General features: G+C 28.4%; 2 protein-coding genes across 3 annotated transcripts in view; both read left to right on the top strand.

Annotated features, from left to right (window-relative positions):
- Window positions 1-15,973, top strand: part of LOC113378514 (sodium- and chloride-dependent glycine transporter 1-like) — a 34,914-nt gene extending 18,941 nt beyond the window's left edge. For both annotated transcript variants that reach the window (XM_026619056.1, XM_026619055.1), the window contains exons 3-9: window positions 1,630-1,908; window positions 6,117-6,324; window positions 13,859-14,543; window positions 14,895-15,026; window positions 15,206-15,340; window positions 15,438-15,593; window positions 15,718-15,973. In XM_026619056.1, the coding sequence (XP_026474841.1) occupies window positions 1,656-1,908; window positions 6,117-6,324; window positions 13,859-14,543; window positions 14,895-15,026; window positions 15,206-15,340; window positions 15,438-15,593; window positions 15,718-15,834 (1,686 nt within the window). In that variant the 5' untranslated portion in view covers window positions 1,630-1,655 and the 3' untranslated portion in view covers window positions 15,835-15,973. The remainder of the gene's footprint in view (window positions 1-1,629; window positions 1,909-6,116; window positions 6,325-13,858; window positions 14,544-14,894; window positions 15,027-15,205; window positions 15,341-15,437; window positions 15,594-15,717) is intronic.
- On the top strand, window positions 10,513-13,428 carry LOC113378199 (WD repeat-containing protein 36). Its single transcript, XM_026618730.1, has one exon. The coding sequence runs from the start codon at window positions 10,741-10,743 to the stop codon at window positions 13,426-13,428; it is 2,688 nt and encodes an 895-aa protein (XP_026474515.1). The 5' UTR covers window positions 10,513-10,740.
- Window positions 15,974-18,580: the final 2,607 nt, after the last annotated feature.

Below are 18,580 nucleotides of genomic sequence, written 5' to 3'. Positions count from 1 at the left end.
ATTTAATTCATGTAAGATATTTGATTTGCAATCATAGGTTAGCCAAAATTTTATTACGCTTACATGTCTTCACAATGTCAACTGATATCCATTTTTATTAAAAAAACATACGCTAAAAATATGTTTCCAGAGAAGAGAAAACATATAGATATTCTCACTCTGAAATTTTTTTGAAAATTAATTATAGTTTATCATAATATCACGCCCTTGCTTAACGCGAAATACTTCATTATTAATATCTTTCTTTATGAAATTCGTAAGCTATTATAAATTATGTAGACACATAAGTCTATAAAGAAAACAAGTTGCAACTCCCACACCTAAAATTTTTTACCTCTAGTAATTTATATTTATATAAATATTTGTATACTAATTATCCAAACAATTTGAACAAGAATATTTATTGGTTTAATTTCAAAAACATTTTGATTTTCATATATTTTATTTATTTCATTTATTGGAGGAATATTAATTCTATTTATTTATATAACAAGAATTTCAAATACTGAATATTTTTCTTTAAATATTTATAAAACTATTTTTATTATTTTATTATTAACATTAAGAATTATTATTTATTATAATAAAAAAAATCTATTTCATATATAAATGTTATTTTCATTTTTAGTAATTATAATTAGAATAAATTTATTACTATCAAAATTATTAACGTTTAGAGTACATTACGGATCATTTTGCTAATAAATATGTTATGTTTCATATACTAATGTTATAAAATTATTAATAAACAAAATTAAATTGACTTATTCTTAATTATATTGATTTTATAGTATAGAAGATGATTAAAAACGCGAGAAATATTTCAAACTTAAGGGATATTTTAGTTGGACAATATTTTATTTGTATAATATATATGCATAATTACATTTTTATAATATATCTGCATAATTACAAAAAAATAGTTTTGAATATTTTTACTTTCTTCAACATTTATATATTTCTACACAATAATGAATGATCATACTTTTCTATATAATGAATATGTTATAAGTTATGAATATGTGTAATTGTACAAAAGTACTAGAAGAAGAATTTAAAATTAAACATTTTAAAAGACTAGATAATTTATACATCTAAACGTACAAAAGTACTTAAAAATCTTATAAATGCACTTTGATCTTTCATATGTTTTTTAAAATTTTTTTTTTCTCCTTTTTCAAACTTTTTGTCAGTATACTCAAAATACAAGAAATTTTAAATTCGATAGCAAAGTAAAATGTTTTCTTTGTTTTGATGTTTAATATTTTTGGGCGATAGTATCACGAAATGTTTAGATTATAGAAAAATTCACAAAAAATGCTAAAATCATAAAATATGCTAAAAAAGTTATATTGATTTGACGAATCAATTTCATTAATATTATTAACACTGATACCTAATGACAATGCAGATGTGAAATTGAAATGGAAGTAAAAGGGCATTTACATATTCAAGAATTTAAAATTAAGTTTTACCTTTTATACCTTACATAAATATTTATAGACAATGTTAGGTGTTCCAGATACATTAACACGATAGCATTTCAATGCAAATGATATTATTCTAGATTTTCACTTAATTTATAATTTGATTTCATCATGTTTCAATTAATTATTCTATTCTTTTTAGGTGCTTTTCTCATTCCATTTATTATAATGATGTTAGTAATTGGTCTTCCGACATTCTTTTTGGAAATGTCAATTGGCCAATATTCGGGTTTGGGACCAATAAAATCATTCGCTGCGATATCTCCAATATTTGGGGGTACAGGATACGCAGTCCTGGCAGTTATTACGCTTGTCACCATCTACTATGAAGTCATCGTCGCATGGATTCTATTTTATATATTTGCTTCATTTTCATCGGAACTGAAATGGGGATCGTGCAGGAATAGTTTTAACACAATGGGTGAGTTAACTGCAAAATAAATTTATTATTTATTAATTTGATTATTGTTTTTTCTGCCCATTCATAATATTGCGGAAATAAGTTAGGCATGTTTCGTTGAACAACTCCCATGCTCGAACTGTTAAAACTTTTTCATGGTGATTTGTATCTACAAACTTTTAAGCTTAGAATGAAGAGCAATATTTTATCAATTCCTCATCCTGTTCAAATACAGTATGATGTATTATGCTCGTGCATCCTCATATTTTTCACGCTTTCATTCAAGAAACATGGTCATTTTCTTTGGACTCGTGGTTATAAAAGTAAATAATATTTTGTAAATGTACGAAAAGCAAAAAAAAACGCGAACTCAACATATTAACTGTATGATTACTAGTAGTAAAATTTTCAAACCTTAAATTAATCCTGGATATATCTGGGTGAGTAATTTGTTACTACACAATTACTATTAATACATATATGATTGAAATGACTAATTATAAAATAACTTACTATCATAAAACAACAATCATGTTACACTTAACGAATTTTTTCATATTTTCATTTTGCCAACATCTTTTTCCTAGAAAACTTTTACACGCGCTAAGCTCGTATTTCGAATTTGGTCGCATGTCGATGCAATGATATATATTTTGAGCTTTGAATAAATAATCGAAAATAGCAATAAATAATGCCATGATTATCAAAAATCATGATTTGTAGTCGACGTTTTGGAACTATGTACATTTCATCTTCCGGATATGATTTCGGTTAGAAGTTGAACAAACAAAACTAATATTACGAAAAATATAAATGAATTTCATATATATTATACATCCGGATATGCGATTAGGTTCATTACAGTAAACAAATTCTTAATTAAATTAACATTAAAATATAAAGCTAAGACGATATTAAGCCTAGAAATGAATTTATGTAATGCAATTAACAGAAACTTGAAAGTAAAATACTAATAATAATGTGAGAGATTATTTGAAGCTTGATATTGGAATGTTCAGTACATATTCAAAATTGGTATATGTCTCAAATTTGAAAAATAAAAAATAAGGGCAGTATCAAAAAAAGTATAAAAATTATGTGATGATATAAAACTAGAAAAGAATTGTTAAAACAATATTAATAAAAAAATGGGAAAATGATGTAAACAAGTAAAAAATATGAATTGTCGCAAAAAAATTCAATCAATGATTGGATTGTATGAAGGAATATCAAAATAACAACAAACGTTTTATTATAAAAAAAAGTTTTAAAAATTGAGAAAAATGCAACAAGCATTACGTATATCATAAAAACATTTTTTTTGTTTTGAATCATGCATTTTTGTCACATTTTTGTAACTGGTAATTACTAGTTAATTTTTTTTACAGTTACAAGAAACCAAAAGTGAAAAAAAAGAATATAGACATTTGATTAATTTTTTTAGAAAATTTAAATAGGAATCCTGTAAGAGATTATGATGTTCTTGACATGTCTTGATGATGAAACGTAAATAGTTTACAAATAAAATTTGTTAAAAAAACTTTTTGATTTAATGTTTAATATATAATGTCAATTTTTAAAGAATATATTTTATTACATTTATGCATAGTGTATTCTCGTCTTATAGTAGTAACTAATAGTTAATAAGTATCCGAGGATGATACTAACCAAACTTCACTAAATCATAAAATTAATTAAATATAATTCGGTTTTAATTAGTACATACATAATTGTTAGTGTGGATATTTGAAATTGGCTTGACAAATATTTTACAAAACACGAACACCGCCAAAAATATAATAAAACTGACCTCGCTCTATCTGTGTACTGTTGAATTTTATTGGGGGTTTAAAAATATTTGCATTACTTATACGGTATTAATATTGCATAAAAAATATGCTCGTTAATATTACTATATCCCAGATGATAACATATTGCTCTATATCAGTATTGACTTTTGACAAGCCAATGAAATATACGTATATAAAAGATTAACCGCGATAATAATTGAAATTTTCTCGTCCTACGTACAATGATTGCGTACATATTTCGTATTCATCAACATTGTTTTAACTGGACTATCATCGAAAATTAATAAAGACCGATAATGATAACAGATAAGATAAGCACTTGAAATGCCCAAAGAATATTTTGATTTTTTGTGATTTGATAGATAACAATATGTAAGTTATTGACATGGAAACGTGAACAATAAAATAATTTCTGCTACTTTTCAAAACGGTCAATTTAATAAAAAGAATTTTGATTGAAGATTTTAACTTTTGCAATTTTCTAAGAAATGTGTAAATTTTAACAGATTTAGGTTCTACGTTATCTACATTCTTACCTAATCTTTATTACATTTACATAAGAACGATAATATAATTAATCAACAGGCATGTATTATCTAAATATTTTGCGCTGTCATAATGTAATAAGTAATGTTTTATGGGCATTTCTCAAACTATGCTGGAACTGTTAAGTTTATAATTATGATAAGCGAAAATGTGTTCGGTGATTTATATATTTTGAAAAAATATGTTAACGATTTGCCTATCAGATATGTGAATAACATATATAGAATTCAACATATATAATAAATTTTTAATTATTACATATTTTGCTGTCATAAAAATAATGGTTTTAAATCTCTTATTCAGATATAAATCTATGTTGGCACACCAACGACATCGTCGAATTCAAACTATTTTATGAATGACAATTGAATATGTTAGATTGTTTAAAAAATTAACCTTTACTCAAAAATTATATTTAGGAATAAGAATAGGAATTTCACTTCAAGAATAATTTGTTTCAAAATTAGTTATAATAAATAGTATTAAAATTGCATAAAGGGGTATTCTAGTTAGTATAGATTCATTATAAGTCATTTTTAAATCATTGTAAAAAAGGCAATCAGCTTTTTACTATCATTTTTTCTATAATGTATTTATCAACGTTACAAGAGCATAGAAACAAAAAATTCCAAAAAATTGACACGCGATCATGCCCACGATTGCAGCTCTTCTAGTAATCCGAAATAAAAAAAAGATTATTAATTTAGAATTATGTCGCAATAATATTTAGTTTTTTTTAATATAATGGATTAAACAGGTTTCATGTCAAGAATTTATATAAGACACAACTATGTGTTTTCAAATTGAAATTTATAAATATATTGAAATTTCAATTTTATCACTTGTCTTAATTCATAATCAAATTAAATTTTAAGATTAACCATAGCCAAAAACGTTTATTGTTTTTAATTTGAGTAACACCAGATTGCCTATAATATCTTATTGTTCCTACCTGTTGTTAATACTATTCAATTATCAAATATAAGTCGATTTATTTTTATTATTTTTTAAAATTTAACGGTATATAATAATATATAATTTAAAATATATATATATATATATATATATATATATATATATAAACCTTTGCCCATATAGCAATAATTTATTGATACTTTAAGGGTTTTTATTTTATTCAAACATAAGAATTCTAACACAGTTTCACAATCATTTAACAATACTTAACATTGATATAACATTACAAATCACTGATATAACATTTTTGTAAACTGCGAAAAACCATTCAAAGAGCACTTTGACCAACTTGTTTCTTTTCATAGCCTGGAGCCCAGTTTTAAATAATTTTGAAAATAAGAGATCATTCTCAAATACATGTATGAGAAGAGCTTTATATGCAGAGTATTTAGAAAAGTACGTTTAGAGAAATAAAAATGAAATTTACTATAAACTTGTTTATATATGCATATATCAATATTGATTCAAGATAATAATGATGATAAATAATTATATATTAGAAAATGCACCATCGTTTGTAATACGGTTCTCATAATTTTCATCAGCGTGATCTTGCCTGCGTTAAAACTTTAATGATTTAAAATTACAATATTTTAATTACATTTAAATAAATTCTAGCTAAATTTACTTACATAATGTAATTAAGTGCAAAAATTTTGATCATTGTTATATTACTATATATACATTAATCAATACACAGTTAAGGTCAAAACATTTTCTACTCATTACACCAGATTTACACACAAATAAAGTGAAACTTTGTACCTTATGAGCCTTCTATAAAAGTACTCTGGTATCGAATTTTATCACTGTCCAATATGTATCAACAAAATATTACTACATGGGCAGGGAAATATCGCAATGTTTTAGAATAATTATTCTGTCACATAAAAACAGATTGTTACAGTGTAACGGAAGACAAAGAATGCCGAAGTTGGACCAACGGATCATACACTTTCTATCAAAAAGCTTGCACGCCGGTGAAAGACATATGTGATAAATTCAATCTCTCATATGGGGATGGAATGCACTGCCGCAATGGATCGCAAAGTTTTCATCTTAGCACCATCGTGACACGCACCCTGGCAGCCGAAGAATATTACTAGTAAGTCATATTTTTATTACACAATATTAAGCTTTTAAAGTCAAATTGAAATATCTCTTCAATGCGAAAATTATATAATATTTGTGTGTAATCAAGATAAATTATCAATGATTGAAACTGAAATGAACGAATGCAGTTGAAAGTTTTCTGTAAAAGAATTTTTATTTTGTGCCTGGAAAATAAAATGAAATTTCATATTTGTCTGGCGGCCTTTCTCTACTGCCAGGAAATAATTTATAATAAATTTATCATGTCAAGCGGTTAGTTCGGAAGCAAAACTAATTATTTATGACAGAAATTTGCTCAGCGTCTTTTTGTAATGGATAATAAATTTTATTTTTTATTGACTCTTCTAATTTAGCGCTGGAACTTCCCGTATCGTGCTTTGAAATTTTTAGAAAGTTTTGAAAATATTTTTTTTTTGAAAATTTTGAAATTTCTTGAAAATTTTGTTTTTCTTAACGTTTTCGAAAACATTTGGAATTTTGAATTTTTTAAAAGCGATCGCGTTGCGTAGCTATTTTAGAGTCGAAATATCGAAGCGCGAAACGCCGCGTCGCAATCAAACAGTTAATCATTATAGATCTTAGTACGGAACCTATAGAAATGTAAACAAAATGTGTGCTCATTATTAAAATCTGCGTTTTTTAACTTTTTCTATTAGATCTCCGAAACCGCTGAGTCTGTTTTTCCAAAAATTATTTTAATCGGACGTTCCGTTCTCTCAAGAACTGAGTTGCCATTTTTTACACTTTTTACTCCGTATCTTCAAAATGGCTGGATCTACCCTTGCCAAAAACTAATCAGCACGTCTCCTTATCAATAGAGAACGATTTTTTTTTTTAACGAAAATTTGTACCGAACATACATATTACACAAATACATCCATTTTTTCTAAAGTATGCCAAAATTTTCAGAAAACGTATAGATATGTAAAAAAATATTTTGGATTTTTTGCGATTACTATGCTTTACTTACTAACTACTAAATTAATAATTACTAACCCTGCGCGAAGTTAAAAGATATTATATTTCTTATTATTATAAAGTAGCAAACAGATTTAACTTTAACATTTCCATTGTAACAATATAATTATTAAAGTTATGTTATTAAGATAAATTATCTTAAAACACAATGTAAAAATCATCAAACTCATCACTAAAATTTTCATAAAAACCTTGAAGTCATGAATATTCGACATTCAATTATAGAAATATAATTAAACAAGAAGTGCATGACCAATTTGTTAAAACTTTAAAAAGCACGGATTCTTTATTTATGTGATTACACAATTACACTGCTGGATAAATCATAAATATTTCAAGTTTGCAAGGTAGATTTTAAAATTGTTTTATTTTTTTTTGGTTTTACTTGTCAATTATAATATAAGCTAATAGAATATATGTCCGTTAACATAAAATGAAATTGATGAAAAAATTATACTTGAACTCAATAGTAAACCGCCCTTTTCACGATTTTTTCTCTATTTATTATGTATACTATTTATTCGATTAATTACACACAAAACAAATCGCATAATACGTATAACACATATAATACTATTAAATAACTTAATTAATTAATATAGTATATATGATTTAAAAAAAAAACACAGATACAGATAAATATTTTTGACCTAGGCCAAGTATAATGGACTTGGAATTATCATAGACCTAATACATTTAATTTTCAAATTCAATTACATACTACAAGAACAAATCTTTATTTTATACTTCCACATAATTTTCATTTGATGTCAATAGTTTTATGATAATGTAACTTGTTATTCACATCATACTTCGTCAGATCGTAAAGAAACGGCCTACGGGCCCAACTTTCCCTTGAGGACCGCGCGTTTCACACACTTGCAATAGAAATTGTTTAATAGTGTTTTACTGTTACAGTTAAATTTTTCTATCATAAAATATGTTTAACATCTGATATCTTGGTACGGAGAGATTAAATTTTCTCTTATTATATACTCAGTTGAGGTTTGTGGTCATTGAGGTTGTCAAGATGATTAGATAATATAATAAGGAACAAAAGATCAATTGATTATTGATAAGATTTCCAAATTTTTGCAAATCTCGATATGAATTCCAAATGATACGATAAGCTCTATTCCACTTATGATTATACTTGTAGAAACATACAGTCCCGTAATGTTTCTCAAAATTCTTCTTTTCGGCGTGTGCATTTTGAGCAATACAACAAATTTATATTATTTTCCGTAAAACGATAAGATAAGGTATCAGTCCGATATCTGATTGTATATTAAATATATGATAATTTGGCGATTTTCATTATTATAGGGCTTACAACTATTATTTATTATTACTAATTTTAATATTGCTTAGTTCTTAATTCCATTAAATACAAAACGATAACTTTCTGCGGCATATGATTTGTGTGTGTGCATATTTTTTGTAAATTAATGAATTCCAATATATAGGCTGCGGCCTCCTGGTTAGAGCGTTGTCCTTTCAAACAGAGGGTTGCAGGTACTATATCTACCTTTGACAACCTAATCTAAAGCTGCAGTAACATGAACTTTGCTTCAAATAATGTACTTCACCGTTGTTGTTCATAATAAAATATAGGTTGCCTTTTTAGTAGCAGTTCAATCAAAAGGCCACGATGGCCCAATTTATTTTCAAGACTTCTTAAAAAAAAAATAGAAAATTCTTACAAAAATATACTTCTTAAAGAAAGAGCTCACACTTAAAGCGCTCTTGTTATTGGATAATGCACGTTCTAGCACCAAACGTTTGTACAAAATTTGGGAAGAGGAATAAAAAAAACAAAGGATGAAAGACCAGTTAAACGATTTCTAGAGCAGCCATTAAGAACTTTTTGGTCAAATGGTTAGAAGTGTAAAAATTTACATACAGTAGAACTCCAATTATCCGAACTCCAATCATCCGAACTCCAATTATCCGAACTCCGACTATCCAAATCGCCGATTATCCGAATCACTTTCAAAAAAATAATGTCCAAAAAAAGTCTAAGTGCGCTATTATTCTTCCACCAGCAAATCCAGTGTAGACACATTGTTTGTTTTGATTTGACGGAGATGTTTACAAAACAATGATTTTTATTTCTAAACTTGTACATAAGTACATTTTATTTATATTTAAAACATGTGAAAATGTCATGTTTCTTTCATTTAATTCAATAAAAAAATAGTGCAATATCAAAACGTAACTTTTTTTCTCCCCAATGGTAATTTTTTTAAAAAAAAAATCCGAATATTTGATTATCCGAATATTTGATTATCCGAATCGGTCCCGGTCCCCATTAATTCGGATAATTGGAGTTCTACTGTATATGTTTACAGGCATGGCTGAAGTTAATAGAATAAACGATATGTACAATGATACGCAGGTTAGAATTTTTGGCATGTATTAATGAAAAGAAAAATATTTCACCTAAATGTTCACCTTTAAACACCTAATGACATTTTTTTAATTCTGAAATTAAAAACACAATGAAAGAAGTTTGTCGTTTTGTCGTTTGTCGCGAGTTTCAAATATAATTCATTTTATTTTAAATTTAATAACATATATATATTTACTATGACCATATTTTATACCACAGAACGAATTATTTATTGCCCGAAGAAGAAGTTTCTATTTTTGATCAAAAATCCGATTTGCTAATTTTATGTTTTTTCGACGTTTAAAATCTTAATGAACATACTAGAATATTATAGTCCTACGGAAACTAGTTCAATTATAAAAATTTATCGAATTTTTAAAATTTGCTTTTAGAAAATACTCCTAGTTATATTAGACACGTGTTCAATTTTCAATAATGTGTAATAAATCCACTGGGAATAATTATAAATCTTTCATTTTTTAATTTATTAATTATTGATTAGGTCGATTATTTATGCATTTCGGGAAGTTCACGTAACTTGCTTTAATATCACTTACAACTAGTTTTATTTTTATGTATTATTTTGTATTTTTAAGTAAAGCACGGGAAGTAATTAATTGTATTACACAAAGCAAAAATATTTACACGTTTTCAAAAGTTTTGAATATTTTGTGAATATATAATATGTAGTGCACTCGTGTTGATAAATCATGATTTAGATGATGAGTAAGAATGTTCACATATCTATTGATTGAATTTATCGCGTACATTTGAATTTAGCGCTTCATAGCCGCTGTTGAGTATGGCAGCGCATACAGCGATTCAGTGTAATCTAATCGGGCAATACGAATCCATCAATTGACATATGCACGTGTGCTCGCTATGTGCGAAAATAACCTACAACGAAGATCAACTATTTTTGAATATGCACAATCGAAAATATTATACAATTACAATATGAAAAATATTTTCTAATAATTTAGTTGTACTTAGTAGTGTTTGTATTTTTAGTGAACTGAATTATTGATTCGAATCAAAATGCATAAAGGAAGTCGAATATATGTACCTAGCCGTGCTTTAGGTTATGTTAGTAATGAAAGACCTTTAATTGTAAGATATATTCAACGAAGGAAGGAATACTTAATTGTAACATGCGTAGGTCGATCTTTTCATACTTACGGGTGTTCCCATTTCACATTATTGAGCACGAGTGGGTTACATCCATCGGATATAACATGTATGACTGCAGATGCTTTTCTTGTTTTCACGGCAGCAGACAACACAATATTTGCATGGAGAAGAGGGCGAGAGCTAAAACACACTTACAGGGGCCATGAAAAACCTATTCACCTTATGCTGCCATTTGGTCCTTTACTGCTATCTGTTGATCGAGATAATGTTTTGAAAATGTGGGATATAAAGACGGAGGCATTACACTCGGAATTATCTTTTGACTCGTCAACATTTCAAGTGTCGGCAATATTACATCCAAGCACCTATATAAATAAAATATTGGTTGGTAGTGAACAAGGTCAAATGCAATTATGGAATATTAATACAATGAAATTGTTATACACGTTTAAAGGTTGGTTAAAGCCAATTAAAGTTTTAGAGCAAGCACCAGCGCAAGATGTTGTTGCCATTGGATTGACAGATGGTACCATAATTCTGCATAATTTAAAATATGATGAAACTGTTGTGGAATTTCAACAAGATTGGGGTTGCGTTTCATCAATTTCGTTCAGAACAGATAGCAAGCCTATGATGATAACGGGAAGCATGAATGGTAATATTGTCTACTGGGATTTGGAAGAGAGGAAATGTATTGGCCAATTAGAAAATGCACATGATGGAGCTGTGCATGGGCTGCAATGCTTGTCAGGAGAACCTTTGCTATTAACATCATCAAATGATAATACACTAAAATTGTGGATCTTTGATATGCCTGATGGTGGTGCAAGGCTGTTAAGAATACGTGAAGGACATTCCGCCCCTCCAAGTTTTATTCGATTTCATGGATCATTAGGTCAAAACTTGCTGTCCGCTGGAGCTGATTCTACTTTAAGAATATTTAATACTGTAACAGAAACTTTCAATAAAAGCTTGGGTAAAGCATCTTCAAATAGAAAAGCTACAAAGAAAAAACATAGAACTGCTTATGATCCTTTAATTTTACCTCCGATTATGGAGTTTACTACTGAAGTTACAAGAGAGAAAGAGTGGGACAACATTGCAGCGTTACATTTAGATAAATTGGCAGTTACTACTTGGTCGTATGATAAGTTGAAGATGGGAGAATTACAATTATTTCATGATCGATTTAGAGATACAAATAAATCTCATAAATATTCAAAGGTATATGCTACCTGTTTATGTTTAACAAATTGTGGCAATTTTGTTCTTATAGGCTATAATAGTGGTCATCTCGACAGGTTTAATATTCAGTCTGGATTTCACAGAGGAACATATGGCAGCGACACTGCACATATGAGTGCTGTAAGAGGTGTTGCAACAGATAATTTGAATTTATTTACAATATCAGCAGGAGGTGATGGAATTATAAAATTTTGGCACTTCAAAAACAAAACAGACAAAGAAATATATACATTAGATTTAAAAGAAAGTATATCATTTGTGAGGTCACATTCTGAGTCATCTATGCTTTGTGTTGTACTCGAAGAGTTTAGTATATGTATTGTGGATATAGATACAAGGTCTGTTGTGAGAAAATTCAAAGGTCATAGTGCTTCTATTACGGATGCTGCTTTCAGTCCTGACACTAGGTGGATTATAACATCTTCTATGGATTGCACTATTAGAACTTGGGATATACCTTCAGCAAATTTAATTGACCAGTTTAGAGTCGAGTCACCTTGCACATCACTGACAATGTCGCCAGTGGGAGAGTTTTTGGCCACTACTCATGTTGATTATTTGGGAGTTTTTCTTTGGGCTAACAAAAGCTTATATACACATGTATCTTTGACTGCCATAGACAGTGAAAAGGAATGTCATCTGGTAGACTTGCCTAATACTGTAACAGCAGTAACAGAACTTGACGTAGAGGAGCAGGATGACAATGATGATAAATTTGTATCTCCTGAACAAATAAACAAACAATTGATTACTCTTTCTAAGTTATCTACATCCAGATGGCAAAACTTGTTAAATTTAGATATAATAAAACAAAGGAATAAACCCAAAGAAGCTCCAAAAGTATTAAAAACAGACTTATTCTTTTTGCCTACAATACCTTCTCTAAATATGACATTTGATTTAAATAAGGAAAAATCCGATTCAGGAATTCATAGAACACTTAACTCAGAAGTAATTCACAATTTAACTCCATTTGGGAAATTGTTGGAAGAATCTATTGAGAGTAATATATTTGATAGTGTTATTGAAGGAATTAAAAATATGGGACCTTCTAGAATTGATTTTGAAATAAATTCGCTGTCTCAAATTGGCAATGCAACTGAAGGAATTATGTTACAATTTTTAAAAATGATAGATTTTATGTATAGTACGAACAAAGATTTTGAGTTAGCACAAGCATATTTAGGATTATTTTTGAAAGTACATGCTGATATAATTTCTAAAAGCGAATTGCTTCGAAATTATTTAAATACTATTACAAAATCTCAATCTAAGAGATGGAAAATTTTAGAAAATCAGTTTTTCTACAATATATCGATTGTACAAAATTTAAGAAACTTGTCTGGTTAAATACATTGTTATCTAAGATATATGGTGTTTTATTTATTGAATGATTATTTATCATTATTAGTATGTCTATAGCATCTTGCAGTAAGCTTTTTTAAACCAAACTATATGTAGAGCGTATTTACTAGGTTATTGCTATTATTATTATTAGCAACCAAACAGAAATTTTAATTTAATGGTCCTGTTTATGATTGTATTTTTCATATATTACAATACAAAAAGTTAATTTCCCAATATATATTTCAGTGATATTCTTATATATATAATAATATATGAAAGTAAATTCATGCTTTTTTGTTAAAAAAGCAATACTAATGTACGATTCCATGTGTCTTCAAAATTTTGATACATGTCATTAAACTGTTTAATAATTTTTTACTTATCTGATCTAATGTAATGTATGTTATATTCAAAGAATCAATATTTTTTTCAGTAACTACGTGTTAGGTCGTTATGACCACACATGGGAAGACTGGGGTGCTCCGAGTTGGCAGCTTCTATTGTGCTTGGCCCTAGGATGGATCATAACGTGTTTATGTTTATTGAAAGGAATCAACAATGCCGGATATGTTCTTTATGTGACAATATTTTCACCCTACATCGTACTCGTAGCCTTACTTATAAGAGGAGCGACGTTAGACGGAGCACTAGAAGGAATCAAATTTTACATAACCCCGGATTTTAGCGCGCTGAAAAGTCCTGATGTTTGGGGAGATGCTGCTTCACAGATATTTTATTCGTTTGGTATAGCATGTGGTTCTTTGGTAACCTTATCTTCCTACAATCCATTCAGCAATAATTGCCACAGAGATGCGGTATATGTCTCAGTTCTAAATGTACTGACTGCAATTTTTGCTGGATTCGTTGTATTTTCTATAACTGGTTTTCTGGCTCATGAGATGGGAGTTCCTCTGTCAGAAGTGGCCGAACACGGGCCTGGTTTAGCTTTCGTGGCTTATCCGGAAGCAGTAAATATGATGCCTATACCTCAATTATGGTCTGTGCTGTTTTTCCTTATGATGCTCGCGCTCGGTCTCAGCAGTCAATTCGGAGGATTGGAAACTATCAATACGTGCATTATAGATCAATGGCCGCAATTGAGAGCACATCGATGGAAGGTAAAGCACCTAGATAAATAAGCATAAATATAGCACCTAGATAAATAAGCATAAATATAGCACCTAGATACATAAGCGTAAAGCACTTCAACTACACTTATCATTTTATATAAGCTTGCCATTTATAAAATATATATAAAAGTAGCTAAAGAAAGGCAAAAGATCACCAAATAAATATGAAAATGAATCAATATTTATTACATTAGTTAGTCACATTGATTTTTTCGACTACATAACAGCTTGTGTATAATTTTATGTTCATCACTATCAATTTATATTACATATAACGGTTACGGAAAAAATATTTAGAAAAAAGTTCTTGAACAATTTAATGCAATTATAAATTTCCAGGTGACAGTCACCACATGCACAGTTTGCTTTATTCTTGGAATCCCGATGGTATGTGGAGGTGGTGTTTACTTATTCACTCTTATGGACTGGAACACTGCTTCCTGGGCAGTTTTACTCATTGGCATGGCACAGGTAATACTTATAAAATATGCTTAATAAATATATAACTATTTTTCTTTGATTATTGGATAATTGAAAATCACGTTATTCTATGAATTTTTGTTTCATAATATAACAGAACTATATATATGTACACATATGTATATATATATATATATATATATATATATATATATGATATTTTTTTATAGCTGGTTTTAGTATCGTGGTCATATGGAATGAATAAGTACTTAGACAACATTGCTGAAATGGGTATCAAGCTCAATCGTTTTGCAAAATGGTATTGGAAAGTCACAATTGCAGTTATATCGCCCCTTGCATGCTTGGTAAATTTGATTTGCTTTTTTATTGAATTGAAATGAAATACTTTTTCTGCAGAAAGCATTAATATTAATTTATATATTTTGTATATTCTACTTATAGGCCGTATTCATATTCCTTATGATCAATTATGAAACTGCTACGTTTGAAGACTACATATTCCCTGCTTGGGCAGACGCTATTGGAATTTTAATAGGATTGACTACATTAGTACCCATTCCAATATATACTATGTACTTGCTCTTTAAGCGTAAAATTGTAAGTATATCACAACAAATAATAATTCCTACCATTAAAATAGTGAAAATTTAAGTCTATACTAAAGCAGTTAATTTATTTGTACACAAGAACTTTTGATACTATTATGATATATATTATTCAGACCGGCTGGGACCTATTCAAACCGACAAAGGCATGGGGACCTCAAACTGATGTTAATAGACGTGCGTCTCTCTTGGTTGCAAGAACTGATGGGGAACAAAACACTAAAGAAGTCTAAGTATAGACATAAAAGACTGATGCGATATTCATAATAAGAAATTTTTATCGTATGTTTATGTGTTAATCTTTTTATATGTATTAATAGTAAGGAATTTGTATTTGTAATACGTTATTATTTATAATATAAATATTTATATGACCACTAAATTTAATAAATGCCATTTTTTATTAAATAATGTTTTATCTCTATCTGGGTATATTAGATTAGCTGGTAAAATAAATTCTTCATAGTAAATTTATTAATCTCCTGCAAGAGAAGTTTATTTTTGGCAGCAAATGACCTGCTAATTTTGCTTTATTGACGTTCCAAGTCATTCTGAATTGTTTGAGATCAAAATTCGAGGAAGTATTTGTATGTGATTGTGTGGGCCAGCGATTTTACTTTCCATCGTCGACGTTTTCTAAAAATCTAAACAAATATAACAGTCATTTTATGTAACGAAAAGGACTCGTGTCAATTAGTTTTTCGAGTTTGAATTGGCAGAGTCGTTTCTTTAGAATTAGCAGATTTTTTTAACGGAGATACTCGGTGGTCGAGCCCAATAAGTTAATTCTATAAAAAATAGTTATAAATTTTTCAATCAAATTCGAATGAATTAATATTCCGTAGGGTAATTAACATCCCGTAGGGTAAGTTATAATGATCGCAAAAAATCGAAAATGAAATTTTTTATATATCTTTGCGTTTCAAGGTTTCTGAACATTTTGGCATACCTTAGAAAAAATGGATGTATGTATGTGTGTGTGTGTGTGGATACAAACTTTCGTCGACGATTTCGCCAACACGGATCAACCGATTTGAATAATTCAAAAAACATTCGATTTCTACTGATAAGAAAACGTGCTGATTAGTTTTTGGCATAGGCAGGTCTTGCTGTTTCGGAGATACGTGGCAAAAAGCGTCAAATATGGTATTCCAGTTTTTGAGATAACAGAGCGCCCGATTTAAATAATTCAAAAAACATTTTACTTGTATTGACGAAAGGAGCAACTGGTAAAATTTTTGTAAAGTCCTTGGAGATCCAACAAAAAAGTAGAAAGTAATGCCATTTGGAAGTCAAAAATAAACATTAGACATATGTATATCGTATTATCAGAGATTTTATAACGATTATAATAATGAGCACAAATTATGTGTACATGGGTTATTTTGTACCAATGTTTACACGTTAGATGACTACGAGACGCTTACGCGCTTTGATATTTCGACTCCAAATCAGCTATGCAACGCGATTGCTTAAAAAAATGTTCAAATTTTTTTAAAAAAATCAAGATACAAAAAAATCAAGATATAAAAAAAATCACGTTTTTCAAAAAAGTCAATTTCTATCAAAAATTTCAAAATTTCTCAATAATCTAAATTTTTCAAAGTTTTTTTTAATAATTTAGTTTTCGGTAAGGAAAGTTCAAGCAATTTGCCTTAAGGCCCTCCACCACTAGTCAATTTCTTGTTTTGTATTTGCTGTTTTTAACAGATAATTATACAAGTGTACCAACAGAGAAGCGACACAATTACTTTCTGTCATTGTTGAAGAACGTGCTCAGGTGCTCAGTCAGTGCTCGTGTTGTTTTGAGGTTATGTTAAAGTATTTCAAATGAACAGTTAGTTGTGCAGTCAGTGCAAATTATTAGTTTTACGAAATTAGTTCGGTGTTGGAATCAATTGTATGAATCATTCATCAATATCGAATACTGTACTAACATTTCTAATAGCAATGATCAAGTGTAGTGATTCAGAACTTGTGCTTCCACAAATAAACAACTCCACATAGTACTTTCAAGGAAGTATAGCATCAAAATTAAATGGACAATAAGAATGGACAACATATGGGATCTTGTAATTTTTATACCACTATGAGACTTCATTAGAATAAGAAATTAAAATTTAATAAAACCATTATAGTTCAGAAATGCAACGATAGAAAATATTGTATTATCGTGTAAAAGACATCTAGTCAGAAAAATTAATATATTATATTTATAAAATGTTACAAAAATGGATGTTTGGTAAGTTTACACACTTTCTTCTTATATTATACATGTTTATATATTTTTTCAAATTTAAGAGATATAATATTGAATTTTTCTAATATTTTTCTAACACTCTTCTATATGTATTTTGTGTTGATATATATATATATATATATATATATATATATATATATTTAATATTGAACGTTTTTGTCACAATTAAACAAACAATTCTTACATTAATTTGTAATTACTTTTGAAAACACAAAATCGCATATAATATTTAGATACATGTAGGCGGAATAGAAAGATTAATTAATTTCTAAACGATGATTTACATGACTATTTGGAAGATGTTTGCAGCTCTGTGACCTAGATGAGAACCAATTTTCAAAGATGTTTTTGACCTTGTGGCTGCAACTACATTGAACTTATTTCATATTTTATTATTTTCAATCCGACTAAAAATGCATAGTACAGCATAATAGGGCTTTACCGAGAAGGCTTGTTCAAGTATTAAAGCGCTGATTGAGCTATACTTGCAAGTGTGAGTAACTTCCTCGACTGACTGTGAAGATAAACTTGATCTATTTTCTATCACGTTCATTTTTGATGACACAACTCACGAGAACTTTTAATTTTGTATATTATAAATTGTGTGGTGCATAACACACAGACACACACACGCACAAATGTATATATATATATATATATATATATATATATATATAACCAAGTTTTCTTAGGGATTTAAATTATGGCATATAAATTTT

This window comes from Ctenocephalides felis, unplaced genomic scaffold (assembly GCF_003426905.1).
Source record: "Ctenocephalides felis isolate EL2017-DRISC unplaced genomic scaffold, ASM342690v1 CF-g0.4_SCAFFOLD_01886, whole genome shotgun sequence".
Taxonomy (NCBI): Eukaryota; Metazoa; Arthropoda; class Insecta; order Siphonaptera; family Pulicidae; genus Ctenocephalides; species Ctenocephalides felis.
The sequence above is the reverse complement of the archived record's forward strand: the minus strand, read 5'-3'. Positions and strand labels throughout refer to the sequence as shown.

Coding starts and splice junctions, on each gene's coding strand:
- LOC113378199 (XM_026618730.1), top strand. CDS start 10,741: ATGCATAAAGGAAGTCGAATATATGTACCTAGCCGTGCTTTAGGTTAT.